The sequence below is a fragment of the Oculina patagonica genome, chromosome 7 (assembly GCF_052425735.1).
Source record: "Oculina patagonica isolate OP01 chromosome 7, crgOcupat, whole genome shotgun sequence".
In the NCBI taxonomy this organism is placed as follows: domain Eukaryota; kingdom Metazoa; phylum Cnidaria; class Anthozoa; order Scleractinia; family Oculinidae; genus Oculina; species Oculina patagonica.
Genome location: NC_135764.1, coordinates 6,370,950 through 6,392,943, shown reverse-complemented (window position 1 = coordinate 6,392,943; position 21,994 = coordinate 6,370,950). Strand labels below are relative to the sequence as shown.

General features: G+C 38.7%; 2 protein-coding genes across 2 annotated transcripts in view; both read left to right on the top strand.

The window, feature by feature from the left end:
• Positions 1–21,994, top strand: part of LOC144661380 (alkaline phosphatase-like) — a 43,301-nt gene that overhangs the window by 10,378 nt on the left and 10,929 nt on the right. The gene's annotated exons all lie outside the window — the stretch shown is intronic.
• Positions 4,369–7,977, top strand: LOC144661412 (uncharacterized). The gene has a single exon (XM_078522163.1). It carries the CDS (start codon positions 4,471–4,473, stop codon positions 5,761–5,763), a length of 1,293 nt encoding a protein of 430 aa, XP_078378289.1. The 5' UTR covers positions 4,369–4,470; the 3' UTR covers positions 5,764–7,977.

The window sequence follows — 21,994 nt, the reverse complement described above, 5'->3', positions numbered from 1 at the left end:
GCCTGCGGTATTTCCAACATCCCAACATTTCCTTAACTTTCTCAAGTTTTTCGCTGTAGTTTAAAGAAACAGATAGTTCAGGGTCTGTAGAGATCCATAGCCCTAGGGTTTTCACCTTGTTTTTTGGCCATTTGAGTTCCTTTCCTGGTAGCACGATTTTGTCATTTCCAATACTTGCACCGGTCCATAGGGCTTCGGTTTTTTTGTCATTGAGCCTGAGGCCAGAGACTTTGCTGAATTCGTCCAGCATTGCAAGAGATGAAAAGAGAGATTCATGAGACCCGTCAAGAATTAGTGTTGTATCATCGGCGTACTGACTTATCTTAATTTCCTCATCGTTTACAGAGATTCCCTTTATATTTGTATTATTTCTTATCGCGATGGCTAAAATTTCTGCCGATAGAATGAATAGATATGGTGACAGTGGGCAGCCTTGTCTAACACCTCTTTGAATCTCAAAAAAATCGCTAGCCCAGCCATTGTTTAGAACACAGCTTTCGGTATTGTTATATAAAGTTTTTACCCAATTAGTGAGCGAAGCACCGAAACCGAAGGTTTTTAAGGTGTCATATATGAAGGACCATTCAAGAGAATCAAAAGCCTTTTCGAAGTCTATGAAAAGAAGTAGGTTGGGGGTTCTTACCTTTGGAATTGTATGGTAGATTTCCACAAAAGGGGGAAGGGGGTGGATAGTTATCTGAGGGACATCTACTATTCAAGGGAGTATGGTACCCAGTATTGATATGAATGAAAGAATTTTCTCAGTGGTTGATAAATACTGTTTGGTCCTGTTTATGATCCTTGAAACCATGGGTTGCCTCGGGGTGGACGCCTTAGGATGGCTGCGGCTTCCTACATTAAACCAAGTGCATAAGACAAAGGACCTCAAGGGTATGGATATGGTCAGGGTGCAGTTTTGAGAACAGGAAAAAGAGTTTTCTTAGTACTTGTAATCTAAATATTCGAATTAATACAACCCAAAAATTTTTAGGAGGACATTTTTATTTTAAGATTATGAATAACTAATACATGTACAGCGTTTGGGTCCCCTGTGGCCATATAGAGTGTCCGTTTGAGTATGCGAGGTTTATTTATGAGAAAGTTGCTGTCAAGTGGACCACAATTTATGAGAAAATATTAAATGTAACGCGAGCGTGGGACAAAGAAAAATTCTGAGTCCCTGATGGGAATCGAACCCATGGCCTCCCAGATACTGGTCGGGTGCTCTAACTAACTAAGCTACAAGAGACTTGTGGTGAGCTAGGCCATTTACAAGGTTTAAAATGTGACACGCGTCTTGCAACTGCAAGCTCAGCAATGTCGAAAGCATGATATGTGTAATAAACGAGCTTGCAGTTGCAAGACGTGTGTCACATATCAACCTAGTTAATGGCCCAGCTCACCACGATTCTCTATTAGGGACGGACCATTAGAAAAGTGATGGGGGGGGGGTGGGGAAAAAACAAAAAAAAAATTCATGCAAGCCAAAATGGTAAGAAAAAAAAATCGTGCAAAGGGGAAGGCAAAGAAAAAAAATTCGTGCAGAAGAAAGGTTCTAATAAGCTCTGAAAATACCTGTCATCATTTAACACTTGATGAGATCAATTATTCGACGAAATATATGGTGGAGAACGCTGAAAATAGCATTTCCGAGCATAAGAAATTTCAACATTTTCTGGAGGAGCATGCCCCCAGACCCCCCTAGATAGATTCTGATCATAAAATTCGTTTAGCTCGTCTCTCTCCAGCCTGCGTAGATTGCTTACTAGTTAACTCATTTCTCAAACAGATGAATGGTACAGTGGTTGTAGTTTCTGTTGTCAATTCCTGTCAAATATGATTTCTGCAGTAATTAGTACTGAATTTCTATTACGTTTTGTTTTAGTTTTTGCAATGTTTATGTCTAAGTTTTCCCACGGACTTTACATAGAAATATGTGAAAAACACAAATCTGTTATACGAAGTGAGAAATTCATCCTGCTTTGGTGTGTTAAGAACCGAAAGAAGATGTACATAGAATCACAGTGTCCATTATGGATATAGGACACAGGGTGGTGTATGATTGAGATCGCACTTTAAAAGCTGATGTCAATTCAAAAACCTCTAATCCATTACAGACAATCAAAAAGACTTTTTCCTTATTAACTATTTTTTGTAGAAAGGGGTGAATCATGTTTATTTCCAACCTTCGATCAGGGCTTGGTCAGTCAATTTTGAGCTAGAAGGAAGGGGTGGGTCACATATTTTTCTTTTCCAATTGCACCGCCCCTTGACCCTCTCACCCCTCCCCCCCTCTCAGTACTTATTGACAGTCCCTAACGGATGAAATCAATGAACAACAGCATTTTTAAAATATTTAAACTATTAAGCAAATAATCAACAAAGCAACATTTGTCAAAAACATTGTATAAAGTAGCAATACATGGCATTTGTCTGAAAAAAAAAAACATTTGTCTAAAAAAAATTCGAGCAGAGGGTTTCACCCGAAAAAAATTCCTGCACAAGAAATGGACAGAAAAAAAAAATTCGTGCAAGCCGAAAATTCCCCACCCCCCCTATCACTTTTCTAATGGTCCGTCCCTTAGCTCAGTTGGTTAGAGCGCCCAACCGGTAACTGGGAGGCCGTGGGTTCGATTCCCGTCAGGGACTCAAAATTTCTCTTTGTCCCACGCTTGCGTTACATTTCATATTCTCTCATTTATTCACCGAGCTGCATATCTACCATCTCTCATTTAGGACCACAATTTAGTTCGAGTGTAGTATTATGCATAGAAAGGTGGGGAGTGCTATGTAGCTATCACCGCTTTCACGTACTGTGTGCCTTTTTGGCTTTCTAGCCAATAGTTTTGTGTATAGTTATTTATAATAGTGATTTATAACTATGTTTTTATATTAATGATGTCTCTCAAGACAAATCTTCAACTGGTTTAAACTGCAAATAACACTGTAGCACCGTGTTAAAGTGGATTTCCACTGACGCGTAATTTTTTACGTGCGTGAAAAAATGTAGAGACAATGTATGAACGACTTGTGTACATGTTCACGCAAGTCGTTCATACATCTCGAAGTTTTTTCATGCACGTGAATGCACGTCAAAAATACCGCGTCAGTGGAATTCCAACATTAGGCTCTTCGCGTACACATCAAAATTCAAAATCCTGTCTTGGTGTACCGTAAAATGCCGGTTGTAACGCTCCCCCTCCACCCAAGCTTATGAGCATCGTTTTCAATTTTTTTGAATAGTTTTTATTGTAAATGCCAGTAGTTACAGTATCTGCTAATTTGCACTAAGTAGTGCTTTTTAAAATAATACATTTGTAAAATAAAGGTGATAACCATGGCGAGGGTCTGCATAAGTGCTTTAAAAACTAGTTTGAAAAGAAAACTAGTAGAACACCTTGTTGCTGTTATCCTGTGTAGAAATTTCAAATACAAAAAAACTGTGTCATATACACTTCAAACAACATTATATCCAGTCTGTGATTAATTGTCACTTCAACAGGCGTCACCAGTTGAGTAACTTTCACTTTTTACTCGGGCTGCTAAGCCCCGAGTCAAGAATTCGGTCAAGTTCTTTAGTTTTTGTGTCGCGATGGTTGGGCAATTGGGCTCGACTCCAAATATTCGATATTGTACGTAACCCGGTCCAGCGCCGTCAGGCAATATCTGTTTACAGATCGTCTGCTAATATTATATTCCGACAAGAAAACTGAAGGTCGCCTGGGGTGAAATTATCGTTGCCAAACTCGCAAAAGTTCACGAAACATAATGCATAAATCTAGGCTCCTGTTAGGTTATGCACCAGGCAATTGAACCGTGTCAATAAGCTGGGCATTTTGGTGGGGATCCTTCTCTTGTCCACGAAATCAAATCGGTAAACTTCTTGTCGCTTTCACCGCGTACCGCAAATTTCAATATCATGCCACATGCATTGCTGTATTCTCCCTCTGATTACTATTAATCACCGCAGTAACTGGCAAGAGAACACGTTCATTTCCTTTCGCCATATTCATTCTAGTTGGTGGTCACTCCGGTGTGTTCGTGCTTTCTGCCAAATAGCCTAATCCAGGCATTTGGTTAGTGGGGAACGGCACGAAAAGAAAAGGGAGAGCGGAAAAATAGGGAGGGTTCGCGTCGTTCCCCACCAACTGAACACCTGGAACAGGCTACCCGCTCATTTGCTTAGTATATTTGCATAGTTTATGTACCTAGTAGCCCAAAGTGAATACAGTATTAAATCAGTTTGAATATCCGATTGCTTATTTTCATGTGGATTTTGTGTTAAAGCATTCCTTTCCAAAATGTAACGTATGATAGGAATTTACATGCCATCTGCAATGGCTAATTTTATTTACTTTAGCAACGAAACAATTGATTGTAAGGTCAATTGGATATGTCTTAATTACTAAATACCATTTCCATTACGTTATAGGAAAAGTAGTTCTCTCAAACAGAAGTATTTACTATCGCATGATGCCTCGTAAGAAAACTCAGGAAACCAGTTCATTTCACCAACTCCAGCAACAACAAGACCTGCAAAAAGGAAAGAAGTCTCACACATGCCAACAGTGCGGCAAGTGCTTCAACCGAGCAGGGCATCTCCAGGAACATAAACGAATACACACAGGAGAGAAGCCATTTACGTGCAAACAGTGCGGCAAGTGCTTCAGCCGAGCAGGAGGTCTCCAACGACATAAGCGAATACACACAGGAGAGAAGCCATTTACGTGCAAACAGTGTGGCAAGTGTTTCAGCCGAGAAGAAAGTCTCCATCTACATAAGCGAACACACACAGGAGAGAAGCCATTTACGTGCAAACAGTGTGGCAAGTGTTTCAGCACAGCAGGAAATCTTCATCAACATGAACGAATACATACAGGAGAGAAGCCATTTACGTGCGAACAATGTGGAAACTGCTTCCGCCATGCAGGAAATCTCCAGCAACATAAATTAATACACACACGAGAGAAGCCGTTTACGTGCAAACAGTGTGGCAAGTGTTTCAGCCGAGCAGGGCATCTCCAGGATCATAAACGAATACACACCGGAGAGAAGCCATTTACGTGCAAAAAATGTGGCAAGTGCTTCAGCCAAGTAGGACATCTCCATCAACATAAAAAAATACACACAGAAGAGAAGCCGTTTACATGCAAACAATGTGGCAACGGCTTCAGTCGAGCAGGACATCTCCATCAACATAAACAAATACACTCAGCAGAGAAGCCGTTTACATGCAAACAGTGTGGCAAGTGCTTCAGTCAAGCAGGGAATCTCCATCAACATGAACGAATACACACAAGAGAGAATCCATTTACATGCAAACAGTGTGGCAAATGCTTCAGCCAAACAGGAATCCTTTTACAACATAAACGAATACATACAGGAGAGAAGCCGTTTACATGCAAACAGTGTGGCAAGTGTTTCAACCACTCAGGACACCTCAAGCGACAAAAACGGATACACACAGCAGAGAAGCCATTTACATGCAAACAGTGTGACAAATGTTTCAGGCAAGCGAGCGTACTCCAGCGCCATAACATGATACACACAAGAGGGAAGCCTGGGCAGCATGACGCAGAAAAGCTAACACACTGCAGTTCTGTGCCTGTCTCTGAGTGTGACGACAATTCTCTTACAGATGCCTCCCCTTTACAGGTTCCCAGTCCAGCCGACCAGGTTGAAACATACAGCTGTTGGATTTGCCAGGAAGAATTAAGTAGTCATGCTTTCCTTGTTGAACACTATGATAATCATATGAAATAAATTGATTGCGCATTGAGAACCAATTTTTGTAAAATTATGTTAGAAGCGATGGCATAGCTTGTCCTTTCTACCGGCTTTCGGTTGGCACTACGTTTGGGCAACTGTCACTTTCAGATGGCCTTTTTAGAACACTTAAGAACATAAATGCTAGTAATTATAAATAGTGATCAGGTTGTTACTTGACTGTTGGGCGCACACAAAAACATTGATTGTTTAGTTTAGTTGGATCAAGCCAAACTAGTGTGACAAATTGAGCAAAACATGGCGACGTTATCAGCTCTAAGGAGCGCCATAATGAATATTCTAGAATTGTTGATTTGTTACATGATTAATAGACTGCAACGTTCTTTTAAGGGTTTTATGTGCTTTATCTGTGTAAACCTGTAAATGCCTCATTGGTATGGCATGAATCCAACATTTGGGAGCAGTTTATTACATCTTTAAATTGTTGTTGATCGCACCTTTGGTTTGAAGTAGTCCTATTTTTGCAATCACCGAGCCCAGTGCTTTGGGCCTTTCAGACTTGCACGGAAGTATGTCCGCTACAACATGAAATGTCATTGGGTCTAATCGAAGATTGAAGTCATTTAACAGAACAGTAAACCATCTGTTAAGTAATGTTTAAAAAATGAGCAGCAGTGTTTTATCAAGTTTAAAACACGAGGCGCAGCCGAAAACACGAACTGCGAATTTATTGAACGGCTTAAAAATCTTCTGATGTAGATCAGCTCATTCTTGCACTAATATTTAGATTTGGGGTTATTTTAGCCTAGAAAATTGGACGTAAAGTTTAGCCGTGTCTTTATCAGATATAAAGACACTCATTAAACATTATTATCTTTTGTATTTTCTTTATGAATTATTAATGAGTTTTTTAAACTTGCTTTAAACTAAAGCTTAATAAGTAATGTAACTTTATCTTAACGTTTTTTAACACAAGTTTGAAAATCTTAACGTAGAAGCTTTAAATTCTGTAGTTACTGAGGACGACTGCGAAATAACATGTAGTTTTACAATTTGGTTTAAGCCATATTGCAACTGTTTTAAATCATTCTTACTAGAATATCAGACAACGAATAAGAGAGTAGAACAATTTGTTGTTGAAGTAGTTTTTGCTAGTGACCAACTGGCAACATGATACTTTTACACACTTGATACAATGTTATTTGAGTTGTTATTGAGTTAGGTGAAAGCTGTTCTTGTCTTGTTCATAGTATTTTCTTTCAGCGCGAGTGTGTGGAAGAGAAGAATATTGAAATATTGTGTTGAAAAATATAGATGATTGATAGGTTTTTGTTTGTCAGATGGATTGATTGATTGATTGATTGATTGGTTGACCGATTAATTGGTATGCTTTGGTTAAATGATATGAATGTTCGTCTTCGAGAAAAACAAAAGCAAACGTGGTACATTGAAAGGAAGGACATACAGCTATTTCAGTTTACGTTGTCGGGTAAAGTGTTACAAGCCAACTTGACAAGACCGAATGGTGTTCTGGGTATTGGCTTGAATTTTGCATATCAAGGTAGAAGAATCTACAACTTTGTATTTCTTGCGACAAGTATATGTTTTTGCTTTAACGAGACCTTTTTCCATAGCTTTTCTCTCACTGTTTGAGTTTGCGAAAATTTTCTATGATGAGGATCACGTGACCAAAAAACAAAAAGTCGAAAATTTTGATGTTTTGCATGTTATGAGAAAATCATTCATGGTGTCATGATCTGCACTCATGTTTGCATCTTGAAGAGCATTGGTTTTACTTCATTATGAAAAACATTTTTAGAGAGATTCATAGTATTGATTTGTACTCCTCTCTTGTTTGTACATAATGTATTTTATATAAAACACGATTTAGACAAACGAATGCTTAGTGATATTCCAAACACAGGTAGGAGTAATGTAACATTGAAAAAAGTAAATCAAATTAAATACGGGCTGGTATTTAGATTACTTGCTCTGTATTTTTAGCCAATCAGATTTGTCAGTTTCGACAATGAGTCTGTGAATCGCGGACTTGGTGTAACAGCCGGCCAGAGGTCTCGATCCCTGAAGCAGACAAGAAGGATGGTGGACTCGGGGGACTAAAATGGATTTTCTTCTGGAAATCGGAAGTCATTTTGTTAACGTATGCACAAATCAACTGACAAGAGAACAGTGCGCGCGCTAATTGTACGCGCACGCTTTTGCGATTCTTTGCATATGTTAGAAAACTGTTTTCTAAAGAGTCAAGTAAATCTTATTCTCGATGTAAGGTCAATTATTAGTCGGGGTACTTTTTTGTTGTTTGTTATTGTTAACTGCGCTGCGCAGTTCTTGCTCTGCACGGGGTTTATTAACTGCGCTGTGCAGTTCTTGCTCTGCACGGGGTTTATTATTAACTGCGCTGCGCAGTTCTTGCTCTGCACGGGGTTTATTATTATTATTATTATTTTTTTTAGTTTTGTCGGTGACCTGTCCCAGACCTCTACTCGGTCGAGCTTGAAGCACGTAATGTTTAGAAGCTACAAATCAGTAACAAATGGAAAAATTTCTCTTTTTTCGTCTTTTTAAAGTATGTTTATTGTGAACTATTCCATTTTGAAGCGTTTAGTCCATGGAAAATACTAAATTTCCACGCTTTCAAAGAGAAATATAATTTTGTGGGCCAGAATCTATGAATAAATACCATTACGATGGTGGAAAAGAATGTGCTGACATGACAAGTTTCAGTTTCGATCGTCTAGACCTCGAGTCACGTAATGTTTTTAAGGTATTATCAGCTACTTTAAAATCTTTGCAAATCCTTTGGTCTTTACTAAACAAATTTATTGCAAAGTATTTCTCTTAAGGGTAATCTATTTTTTTGGGCCTGTGTCATTGAAAGGATTTTAGAGAAAAAGAAAAATTCCCTTCACATACATGCCCTGACTTGTACCGCTTACGTCATTCGGTATGCTAGGGAAATACCCTCTGTGCTAAAAACAGCCTCAGAGTCCGCGCGTGGGAATTCGGCCAGAATTTGCATATAAGAGAATTAATTAATCGCGGCTGGAACAAGTCAACCATGAAATTAAATGTCACACAAAGTTTGTCAGTCGCTGCATTTTTAAAACCGCCTATTGTAATACGAAAACCGAAACAGGGTCAAATAAATTTTGAACTGTTGAAGAGGTTCAAAAATAGTAGTAACTTCATAGAAACTGCGAAACATTGTCATTGGGCCATTTTCAGTTTTATGCAAATGGGGAATACTGTCAAAATTCTCACGGATATTTACGTTCCTTGCGTGAAGCTAGACGTACTGATCAATTGTAAAGTTTATCCTCGGAGACCCAGGGGCAGTTGTTGTAAACCTTCGCCCAAGAAATCCCGTCGTCCGGATAAGCGTTTTTTTGGTTTACGGATCAGGATCGTGGGAATTAAATTTGGCCAGCATTAGCATATAGGAAAAATATTTAATTGCGGATGGAACTAGTCAACCATGAAATGTCCCACAAGGTGTTTTCTTACGACTTTGCTTGTCAGTCGCAACATTGTTTGACGCAGATAAAGGGGATATAAGGGCGTGGGGTGCATTTTTCTTTCTCCCCCCATGGCTACCCCTAGGGTGGTCACGTGACCAGCGCAGTTTTAAGCTCTAAGAGCTTCTTGTTATTATTATTATTATTATTATTTTTTTTTAGTTTTGTCGGTGACCTGTCCCAGACCTCCACTCGGTAGAGCTTGAAGTCACGTAATGTTTAGAAGCTACAAATCAGTAACAAATGAAAAAAGTTTCTCTTTTTTCGTCTTTTTAAAGTATGTTTATTGTGAACTATTCCATTTTGAAGCGTTTAGTCCATGGAAAATACTAAATTTCCACGCTTTCAAAGAGAAATATAATTTAGCGGGCCAGAATCTATGAATAAATACCATTACGATGGTGGAAAGGAATGTGCTGACATGACAAGTTTCAGTTTCGATCGTCTAGACCTCGAGTCACGTAATGTTTTTAATGTATTATCAGCTACTTTAAAATCTTTGCAAATCCTTTGGTCTTTACTAAACAAATTTATTGCAAAGTATTTCTCTTTTAAGAGTAATCTATTTGTTTTTGCCTGTGTCATTGAAAGGATTTTAGAGATATGAAGAAAAATTCCCTTCACAAACATGTCCTGACTTATACCGCTTACGTAATTCGGTATGGTAGGGAAATACCCTCTGTGCTAAAAACAGCCTCAGAGTCCGCGCGTGGGAATTCGGCCAGAATTTGCATATAAGAGAATTAATTAATCGCGGCTGGAACAAGTGAACCATGAAATGTCACACAAAGTTTGTCAGTCGCTGCATTTTTAAAACCGCCTATTGTAATACGAAAACCGATAGAGGGGCAAAATTTTGAACTGTGAAAGATGTTCAAAAATAATACGAACAGTATAGAAACTGCGAAACATTGTCATTGGGCCAGTTTTCAGTTTTATGCAAATGGGGAATACTGTCGAAATTCTCACGGATACTTACGTTCCTGGCGTGAAGCCAGACGTACTTATCAATTGTAAAGTTCATCCTCGGAGGAGACCCAGGGGCAGTTGTTGTAAACTTTCGCCCGAAAAATCCCGTCGTCCCGATAAGCGATTTTTTGGTTTCACGGATCAGGATCGTGGGAATTAGATTTGGCCAGCATTAGCATATAAGAAAAGTATTTAATTGCGGATGGAACTAGTCAACCATGAAATGTCCCACAAGGTGTTTTCTTACCATTATGCTTGTCAGTCGCACTATTGTTTGACGCAGATAAAGGGGATATAAGGGGGTGGGGGTGCATTTTTTATGCTCCCCGCATAGCTACCCCTAGGGTGGTCACGTGACCAGCGCAGTTTTAAGCTCTAAGAGCTTCTTGTTATTAACTGCGCTGCGCAGTTCTTGCTCTGCACGGGGTTTATTATTATTTTTCGTTTTGTCGGTGACCTGTACCAAACCTCCACTCGGTCAGGCTCATGTCACGCGATGTTTAGAAGCTACAAATCAGTAACAAATGGAAACATTTTCTTATTTCTTGTCTTTACAAAGAATGTTTAGTGTGAAATATTTGATTTTGAAGCGTTTTATTCAAAGGAAATTCTAAATTTTCATGCGTCGAAAGAAAAATATATTTCAGCGGGCCAGAATCTGTGAATAAATACCATTACGTTCGTGTAAAAGAATGTGCTGACATGACAAGTTTCACTTTCGATCGGCTAGACCTCGAGTCACGTAGTTTTTCAAAGCTATTATCAGCTACCTTTCAAATCTTTGCGAATCCATTAATCTTTACTTACAAAATTCAGTGTGAAGTATTTTGAGGCGTTTGAATCAAAGAAAATACTAAAATTTAACGCTTTAAATAAATACGCTTTAGCGGGCAAGAATTTACATTTATTTACATTACGTTTGTGTCCTGGAATGTGCTGGCGTTAACAAATTTTTACTTTCACAAGGCACTGATCGGCAAGAATCACGCAATGCTCTGAAATGGTTTAAATCTGCTACAAACGGAAACTAACCAAGTCCTCTGGTCTAAACTTAGCATGTTAAGTGTGAATTATTCGACTTTTTAGCGTTATTTATTTTTGGAACTGTGTCATCTATAGGATTTCTGAAATCTGATGGAAAACCACTGAGACAAGCATGCCCTAACTTGCAAGGGTTACGTCATTGGTAAATTAATTCCCCAGGGAAATTCCATTCAGCAAAACACAGGTCTAGTGTTCTTCTCAAATTTGATTTTCTTATTTACTCCAATATATTCCATTTTCGGAGCTGGTTATTCAATCTTTAAACGGTAATTCAAGACAACACTGGATGCTGATTTAAAAGATTTTTTTGTTTCACGGATCAGGATCGTGGGAATTAAATTTGGCCACCATTAGCATATAAGAAAAATGTTTAATTTCGGATGGAACTAGTCAACCATGAAATGTCACGCAAAGTGTTTTCTTACCATCTTGTTTGTCAGTCGCAACATTGTTCGACGCATGTAAAGGGGATAAGGGGAGGGGGGGGGGGTGCATTTTTGTTCCCCCCACATGGCTCCCCTAAAGTGCTCACGAGACCAGCGCAGTTGTAAGCTCTAAGAGCTCTTGTTATTTTTCGTTTTGTCGGTGACCTGTACCAAACCTCCACTCATGTCACGATGATGATAAAAAAAGATGATGATGATAAAAAAAACCAAACCTCATGTCACGCGATGTTTAGAAGCTACAAATCAGTAACAAATGGAAACATTTTCTTATTTTTTGTCTTTACAAAGAATGTTTAGTGTGAAATATTCGATATTGAAGCGTTTTATTCAAAGGAAATTCTAAATTTTCATGCGTCGAAAGAAAAATATATTTCAGCGGGCCAGAATCTGTGAATAAATACCATTACGTTGGTGTAAAAGAATGTGCTGACATGACAAGTTTCACTTTCGATCGGCTAGACCTCGAGTCACGTAATTTTTCAAAGCTATTAATCAAGCTACCTTTCAAATCTTTGCGAATCCTTTGGTCTTTACTAAACAAATTTATTGCAAAGTAAAGTTTCTCTTTTAAGCGTAATCTATTTTTAGGCTGTGTTATTGAAAGGATTTTAAAGATATGAAGAAAAATTCCCTTCACAAACATGCCCTGACTTGTACCGCTTACGTCATTTGGTAGGCTTGGGGAATACCCTCTGTGCTAAAAACGGCTTCAGCGTCCACGCGTGGGAATATCGGCCAGAATTCGCATAAAAGAAAAATAATTAATCGCGTCTGGAACTAGTCAACCATGAAATGTCACACAAGGTGTCTTTTTTTTATCATCATGTTTGTCACTCGCTACATTTTAACAACCTCCTATTGTGATACAGAAAGAGGGGCAACAAGCCGGAAGGCGATCTGGCCAAGTAAGAAAATTCAATTTTTTTGATTGGCTGTTTCAAAGCATGGCTGTCACAGCTTTAAAATTTGAACGTGCGATGCGGCCCCAAGGGAATTCAATGTCTGTTTTTTATGCAAATTATAGATCATGGACGCAATCATAATATATTCGTTTTTGAGACGTTTCGTTGTTTACAGTCGGCCTCAAAAGACAAGAAGATTTCGTTTTAGTTGTTTGTAGCATTATAAAGCTATTTCTGACGAATAACAATGTTTAAAAACAGAGAATCCGCCGTAAGAATATTTATGTTTGATTACGTGACCAGATCTAATTTGCATAAAATCTAGACATGTCTCGCCGCCAAATGAACAATTTTTTTAAATCAAATAAATATTTTTACCCGACCTAAAGCTTTCATGATTGCCTTCTGCTTAATTCTTTAGTAAAATACTCTGCTAGATATTATTCCAGGAAAGACGAGAATGGTGAAGCATTCGTTATTCATTTGGTTGAGGATTGGATATTCATTTGATTGCCATTTTCTTAGAATTGTCTAGGGCATGCGCAATTGACTCGCCTGCCCATTCCTGACAGGCAATCACGTGGTGCAAATCGGATTTGACCAGATCTCGCCTTCGGCTTAGCCCACGAGATCTGGGAACGAGATTATTCTATGCAAAGAGAGAATACTATCGAAATTCTCACGGATACTTACGTTCCTGGCGTGAAGCCAGACACCAGACGTAATGAAATCAACATTCGGGGTTTGTTTCGAAAGCGGGTGTTTTTTTTAGGGCGACCATAATTTGTTTGAGGCGGGTTAGGGTAAGAGGGGGGGGGGGTCAACTTTTATGGCAAAGGCTTTTTTCCACTGTCAGGATGTGGAATGTTTTATTTATTTATTTATTTATTTATTTTATTTTTTCCCCATTTCACTTCAAGTTGTTCAATATTTTTTTAGTTATCTTTTTTTCATTCCCCCGCCATGGCTCCCTTAGGGTGGTCACGTGACCAGCGCAGTTTTAAGCTCTAAGAGCTTCTTGTTAGTTTTTGTTTTTTTTAGTTTTGTCGGTGAGTAGACCCAGACCTCCACTCGGTCGAGCTTGAAGTCACGCGATGTTTAGAAGCTACAAATCAGTAACAAATGGAAAAATGTTCTCTTTTTTTGTCTTTACAAAGAATGTTTAGTGTGAAATATTCGATTTTGAAGCGTTTGGTTCTAAAATACTAAATTTCCACGCTTTCAAAGAGAAATATAATTTAGCAGACCAGAATCTATGAATAAATACCATTACGTTGGTGGAAAAGAATGTGATGACATGACAAGTTTCACTTTCGATCGGCTAGACCTCGAGTCACGTAATTTTTCAAAGCTATTATCAGCTACCTTTCAAATCTTTGCGAATCCATTAATCTTTACTTACAAAATTCAGTGTGAAGTATTTTCAGTGTATTTTGAAGCGTTTGAATCGAAGAAAATACTGAAAAATTTCACGCTATAAAAAAATACGCTTTAGCGGGCAAGAATTTACATTTATTTACATTACGTTTGTGTCCTGGAATGTGCTGGCGTAAACAAATTTTTACTTTCACAAGGCAATGATCGGCAAGAATCACGCAATGCTCTGAAAGGTTTAAATCTGCTACAAACGGAAACTAAACAAATCATCTGGTCTAAACTTAGCATTTTAAGTGTGAAATGTTCGACTTTTTAGCGTTATTTATTTTTGGAGTGGTGTCATCTATAGGATTTCTGAAATCTGATGGAAAACCACTGAGACAAACATGCCCTGACTTGCAAGGGTTACGTCATTGGTAAATTAATTCCCCGGGGGAATTCCCATTCAGCAAAACACAGGTCTAGTGTGCTTCTCAAATTTGATTTAATTATTTGCTCCAATATTCCATTTTCGGAGCTGGTTATTCAATCTTAAAACGGTAATTCAAGACAACACTAGATGCTGATTTAAAAGATTTTTTTGTTTCACGGATCAGGATCGTGGGAATTAAATTTGGCCACCATTAGCATAGAAGAAAAATATTTAATTTCGGATCGAACTAGTCAACCATGAAATGTCACGCAAGGTGTTTTCTTACCATCTTGTTTGTCAGTCGCAACATTGTTTGACGCAGGTAAAGGGGATAAGGGGGGGGGGGGGTGCATTTTTTGTTCCCCCCACATGGCTCCCCTAAAGTGCTCACGAGACCAGCGCAGTTGTAAGCTCTAAGAGCTCTTGTTTCATCTTATTTCAAAGGGGTGATAACGCTATCCACCAGATAAATCGCTATCCAGTGGATAACTGTCATACGAAACCTACTTCGCTAGCTTTCCACCGGATAGTGATTTACCTGGTAGATAGCGTTAACCACCCTTTGAACAACTTGGGCCCGGCGTGTAGAAGTAGCCTGTAGACGCAATACTGCGCGCGTTCTTCCTTAACAACGCGCGAGAAATCCGTCTGTGGGCAGTAAAAATCACGTTTGTCACTGCGTCATTTCTTCCTAGTGCTCAGCGCGTGCAGCATCCATCTACCAGGATTGTCTACTTCTACCCATACTAGCTTTTGGTCTTGTCGCGGAAGCTTGAATTTTGAACCAACAACATTACTTCTTTTAGCGCCCGGGGATTACTTTCCTAATGTATGTGACATCCTGCCCGGGGTGGCTCGCAATCGGTTTGGAGGGTAACCCTCCTACTAGGGACAACTCTTCTCTGATGACAGTACCCAGCTTTTACAAATCTTTTGAATTTCGATTTAAAATATTTAAATAACGATTTGATAATTAAGTACATGCCAATTAGTTTCAAGCCGATCTTTTTATTGTTCAGTTTTTGGTATATCAGCTCCGATCTTTATCCACTTATTGTTTCCATTTTTGCTCTTTTTATCACTTATCTACTTAAAAGTGATGTCCTTTTGTTTGAAATGATCAGGCGTTGCCGTTAGTAAAAATGATTTTATATTGATTATTTTTGTCTTTCAAAACAAGGTGATCATAAAGCTCTCCGACATCTTATTAAATAAGTGCTTAAAAAATGACTTTACTAAAATTTAACTATTGTTTTGTCTTTTCCAAAATACTATCTACGCACTAAAATATGTACTGGCATGAGTTGCCTCTTTGATTACCTTCTTAGAGAACAAAAAAATACACTTTTTATGTCGAAAATTCTGACCTTAAAGTCCGATTACAATTTAAATCAAACCTAACTTTACTGTAATTCATAAGAAAGATACATAGCCTGTTTACAACCCTCCATTTTCTCTTATTTTTCTGAGAACGTGGGTAAAAAATCGCAAGACAACTACATTTACCGACCAGCGCTTAACTCTTGCCCCCACCCCCTCGTACTTCGCTCGCTGTTCGGTCAAAAGACGTGTTCATCATCTATCGAGCTTTTACAAACAAAAATGTGAGTCCCAGGCGGGATTCGAACCCATGACCTCCCAAGCACAGGGCGAGCGGTCCAACCACTGAGCTACGGAGAAACTCAAAGTTAAAAGGCCTTTAGCAAGTTCATATGTGACACGCGTCCTGCATTCTGCTTCGATCAGAAATAATGTTGCGAGTGTACTGTATGTCGTTATTAATAAATAGATAAAGATTTCAATCATGGCACTACAGTCAACACTCTCTAAGACGGACACCGTCGGGACCGGCCCCAACTGTCCGTCTTAGAGAGGTGTCCGCCTTATAGAGAGCCGAGGTAACGTGACACCAGAAATTTTTAGACGATAAAGCTACACGGCTATGCACAACGAATACACGTCTGTTTTGAGTCGCTTACGTTAGCAAAACCTATTAAGTGGAACAAAAATAATATCAGAAATTCGACTTGTTTGTTAATAACAAACAGTATTAACACTGTAAGTAGAAAACTAAAACTTTGGTGCCCATTTATCTAAGCAAAGAAGTAATAAGTTTTAGCGGATTGATTTTGGTACGTTTGGTATTCTAAAGGCGCAGACCTACTATTCTTTATGTCGATAACATGTTTTGAAGTATTGTTTACTAAAAAATAACTTTTTGTGCGTGTCCGTTGCCGGTTTTAAAGTGTCCGTTGTCCGTGTTAGAGAGGTGTCCGTCTTACAGAGAGTTTTCTTACAGTAAAATGACTGAAAAACGGCAGGGACCATAACCATGGAGGTGTCCGTCTTATAGAGGTGTCCGTTAAGAGAGAGTTGACTGTACATGAATCTCTGTATTGCTACGTCATCAGTACGTTTTCCACAAGTCCATTCCCGATTTAATGATTACTTGAATTACTCGTCGGTGACGAGTAAAACTGGGCACTAGAGTGTCGATAATGGCGGCTTCGGCGGCGTTGTTTGGAGCAGGGCACAGTTAATATTTATTAATCGGGCGTGGCCGATTTATAGTTTACCCTTTGGTCGTCCTAGAGCATAGTCTCCTGTCGGCCAAAAAGACGGGGATAGCTTGGGGTTTCTACAAAACCGCTACGGGTGACGCATACCGCAATGGTTTTCATTTTAGTTTTGACAGGAAATCGTTGCAGGCACACTTGGTGGACTTTTGGGTTAATGTGTAATCAGGTTGTGTCTTTTTGCTTCGGCGGAAGGACAGAGAAAAAAGCTTACGGGGCAAAGTACAGTATGGGGCCCAGTTCTCGGCCACTTTTGACGTAAACTTGTATTTCTTACCTCAGAAGAACCGCAGGAACTTGAAATTTCTCCCAGAGCTAGCTACATTATGCAGCTTTTTGGTGTAAAGCTATCGACCGGTCAAAAATTAATTTGCCCGAGCAATAATAAAAATAAAAGCTCCATTTATGGGCCCAGTTCTCGGCCACCTTGGCCCAGTTCTCGGCCACTAAAAAGCTTGTGCGTAATTATCTGTAAAAAAAATGCTCAATTAATTTTCACAGTCATAAAATCACTCTGTAAACCTATTTATGTTATATCGATCCCAAATTATTTTTATGAGGCTTTGTTTTACTTTAGAAAAGAAGGATTTTAACGCGCCTAGTTGCCTATGTGCAGGTTCTGGCAAAACCGCATTGTGTGACCCGTGCATTTAGATGGTTTATTTTGCAGTGAAAAGGTCTTGAAAGATTTAGGTGTTGTAGAAATAATAGACAAGACAAGAGTCAGCTCAAAACTTAGAGATAAGATTGAACTTTATTTTTAAAACATTTCTTTCTTTCATTCTGGCAGCAGCAGATGAAATTATATTAAAAACCAAGCGCTAAGCTGTGATAGCGAGCAGGGTGGCCGAGAACTGGCAAATACGCAAACGTCGCAAGAAAAAATTTCAGACAAAAAATACAACGGTTCAACGAAAAGTTAACTAAAGCAGAAAGCTGAATTATTCTACGTTTCACATGCCAAAAATTAGCTCGTATGGTGGGGGCTTTTGGATAAAATACGAATTTAACTACATCCATGAATTTTAAGGAGCCGTAAACAAACAAATTTTTCGGGAATGCAAATTCACCTACCTCCGCGTAAACTCGACGTGTGAGCTTTCTATATCGAATTGAACGATCAAACTCAAGATACTTAAAGCACATGAATTAGTCTATCGTTTGAAGGAAATACCTTTTTCTTTTAATTCAACTGGAGTGTGAAAAAACGCGTTAAACACAAAGTGGCCGAGAACTGGACCCGGCCGAGAACTGGGTCCCATACTGTACTGATATTCAAAATTGTGAAATTGCACTTACTTTGACAAAGTTAAAGTTATTTTTGTAAATGAAAAAGGTAACGTCATTGATGTCACGCAGTGTTTTTTTTAGCAAACTAGATGGTTTGCTGGTTTCTGACTATGAATGGGGGTGTGATCTTGCGGTATATTTTTTGAGCCTGACTCCGCCGTAAAACTTTTTTTTATTTAGCAAGAACTGTGTCGATTTTCATTTCTGAACAATTGGTCGTCAAGTCGTTTGTCACAAAGAGTAGAATGTTTGTACAGCATGTTTTGGAATTATTTTAGATTTGGTTAGTAAGACGCTTCTGAAGACCCGAGCAAAACATTGGGAATGTACAGTATTAATAGGAACTTGAATGGAATTTTTCACAAGTTGGATAAAGGTATCAACTGAAAAAAATGGACTTCAAAATGAGAACTTGGATTTTGTTGTAATTAAATTTTATCGCGGATTGGATGCATAATATCACGGCTTTGAAAGTCTTCAAATAATTAGAAAGGTTCCTTTCTTCCTTTTGATCTTATTGTTATTTTCATGTATTGATTATTCGAAAGTGGTTTTCGTTGATACGAAAAAAAACGGGTTTGCACTGAATTGCTTGAAGTATTTTTAGACGTGAGAATATTGGCTTAATCAAATTACATTGTGCACGAAATATTTGTTATTCTTTTGTCTTGAAACTTTGAGAAAATTGAAATTTTTGTTTGACAGTAGTGTATGAAGGCATTTTATAGAACTGAATAAAAAATAAGAAACATTGATAAAGGTTATTTCAAAGATTTATTTTGCCTGATTTTGAAGGGTTTCAGGAGTTTTAAAGAGTGCTGGTAAACGGCTGTATGTTGTTTGTGATTACAGATCTTATTTAGTTTCGAACGCTCTAATTTTTGAAAGGTTAAAACAGGTTAAAACCGGGCGGTTTCATGAGTTTTTTGGGTAGAAAGGTACGGTGGTGGTCAAAAAAAAATGTTTAGAAAGGAATGACTGTAGTAGCACGTAAGTCGGAGGTTTGCGTGAGTCACGGGGTATAGTATGCGTGAGCTGGATTTCCGGCGTCATAACGGCATGTTTTGTTTACTGAAAGATACACTCGACGTTTAGTTAGCTTAGTCGGCTTGGGAAACTATTTTAAAAATGAATGTTGTAATAGTTAATTAATAGTAATCTAGAATTAACCCACTCTCGATTGGAGTCTGTTCTGGATTCGCGCTACCTTTTCGCCGCGAAGGAATTTTGTAAAATTTCGCTAGTGGAAAGAGGTACTGTAAGAACAGTATCAATAACTCAAAAGGAGGAACTTCTTTGTAGCTCTGAATTAAGACGTATGATAAAATTTTAGAATAAGAAACTTTCGATATATGGTTTTCATATTGTTTTTGTCAATTTCCTTTTGTGGCAGATTTTTTGAGAATCAGCTTTTCTTTCGTGTGATGACAGACACAGGACAGAACGAGAGGTGGATGAGAAAGATGCCGAAGATGAATAGGCACCGAAAAACGACAAGAACCGTCAAGGACTTACCTTTAGAGGGCGGGGAGTTTTGGCATACTGTATTTCGAGGACTGGACTGGACTAGTAAAACGCGGACTAGTAAAACGCGGACTTGTAAAACGCGGACTGGTATAACGCGGACTCAGGTAAAACGCGGACTAGTAAAACGCGGACTTGTAAAACGCGGACTTGTAAAACGAGGGCTTGTTAAGCACGGACTTGTAGAACGCGGACTTGTAAAACAAGCGCTTGTAAATCGGATAAAACTAAACGGTTTAGCGAGCGAAACAATTTGTGTTTGAAGCTCTTGTGTGTTTCTTCGACGGCATATTTCTAGCTTTTTTGAGCACTCTATGGTCTGTTTTAGCGTGGAGATGTTTTTGCAGTATAGCACATGTTCGTTCTGCAAACCCCTTCTAAAACAACGGGATTGATGCTATGAGTTGTGTGCATATGTTTCTTTCTTTCCACTACTTGACGTCTGTTGAGTGCAGTCGTTTGTATTGCTCGCACGAGGTAGAACGGGGCCCGTCCAGAAATCAACAGTCAATGGTAAATAAAGGTGACGGGCCTACACGACTCCTACGTTCGTGACATTAGAATATTTGCCGTTAAATGTTTAAATTCGGTCTTTCGACCTTATTTGCTTCTGACTTCTTTCTGAGGGTACTGTTTTAATTTGGGGGCAGTATGTGGTAAATAAAGGTGACGGGCCTACACGACTCCTACGTTCGTGACATTAGAACATTTGCCGTTATATGTTCAAATTCGGTCTTTCGACCTTATTTGCTTCTGACTTCTTTCTGAGGTTACTGTTTTTTTGAGACATTATGTATTGAAGAGAGCCGTAAGATGATTGTGGCCAAGGAAGTGTCTAGAGGCGTTTTACAAGTCCGCGTTTTACTAGTCCGCGTTTTACTAGTCCGCGTTTTACTAGTCCAGTCCAGTCCAGTCCTCAAGTTAAAGACACATCAAGACCACCCCACTGTGAATTGCCATAGCACAGACAAAATTATAGTCAATATCTTATATGTTTTTAAGAGAATTACATAAGAACCAAGGCATGTCTTGTCTTGCCTTACATTGACATGCAATAATTTGGAAATACTAAGCTCGTAACAAGCTTAAACTTAAGACAGAATCCATCAGGAATTTGAGTAACATTAATTTTAGTTACGCAAAAATTGAGCACCAGAATAATTTAAATCCTTGTGTTCTTTCATACCTTGTTAAAGGCTTGACATGTGATAACACCAACATAACACCAACAACAGTTCTTTATCAGTGGGGATTGAAGAAAAAAATGGAAACATCATCACACAGTTGACCCCGATGCAAAAACACTCCAGGATGTCACGGGACTGTTTGGTGTCCGTCTGCCAATTTCTAACTTCAAATTCCAATGTTAAATTCACATTAAATTTTCAATATTTCTTAGTTGTCTAAATTTTACTAATTCTTTTAAAAAAACTATCACCTGCCAAACATCCCCAAAAATCACTCAAAAAATTACAAAATACCGCAATACATAGATACATGGGATGAGTGAAGTTTCCTTGGATTCCTTGAAACACCAACACGATATTTCCGTTTAAGGTGGCTGATAATGGGTTTCAGTATTTCCCAGTCCTTAGTTCAGGACTAAAAGCCTTCATCAATTGCTATTACAGTAATGGTATGAAACAAATGTTCAATCATTCATCAACAAGTTGTGATCATTTTCTTGACAATAGTAGTTCCCCGGTAAACAGTTGTAGTACTGTCCCATCAAAGTGCAATGCCTGGAAAATACCGAAAGCACACGACCTTCAGGTGAAACCGCACCTTACAGTATTACCAATACACTGCACTTTGCTAAGTCTTAAAACTTTACATTTTCTAGTCGTCTACTTCAATCGTTTATTTTTATTGTGTGAAATACATTTATAAATTGAAACCATCATGTCATTAAGTAATAATGCAATCTCGATCTGCTAGGGGCCTAGCCAGCCCCCGTCAGCTCCGAGGGTAAATACATTTTATTGATTGATTGATTGATTGATTGATTGAAAACGTTCTAGATATTATATTATGCACACTAATACAGCTCATGCAAGCCCTGTGACTAACACAAACACAGTCGGACTGAGTGCTACTTAAGTAACTGCTTCGTGGTTTCTGCTGTACTGAACCCTGCCTTTCAAGGCAAAGCGCCCGATTTTAAGCTTCTCAAGCTTCTCAATGTTCTTGT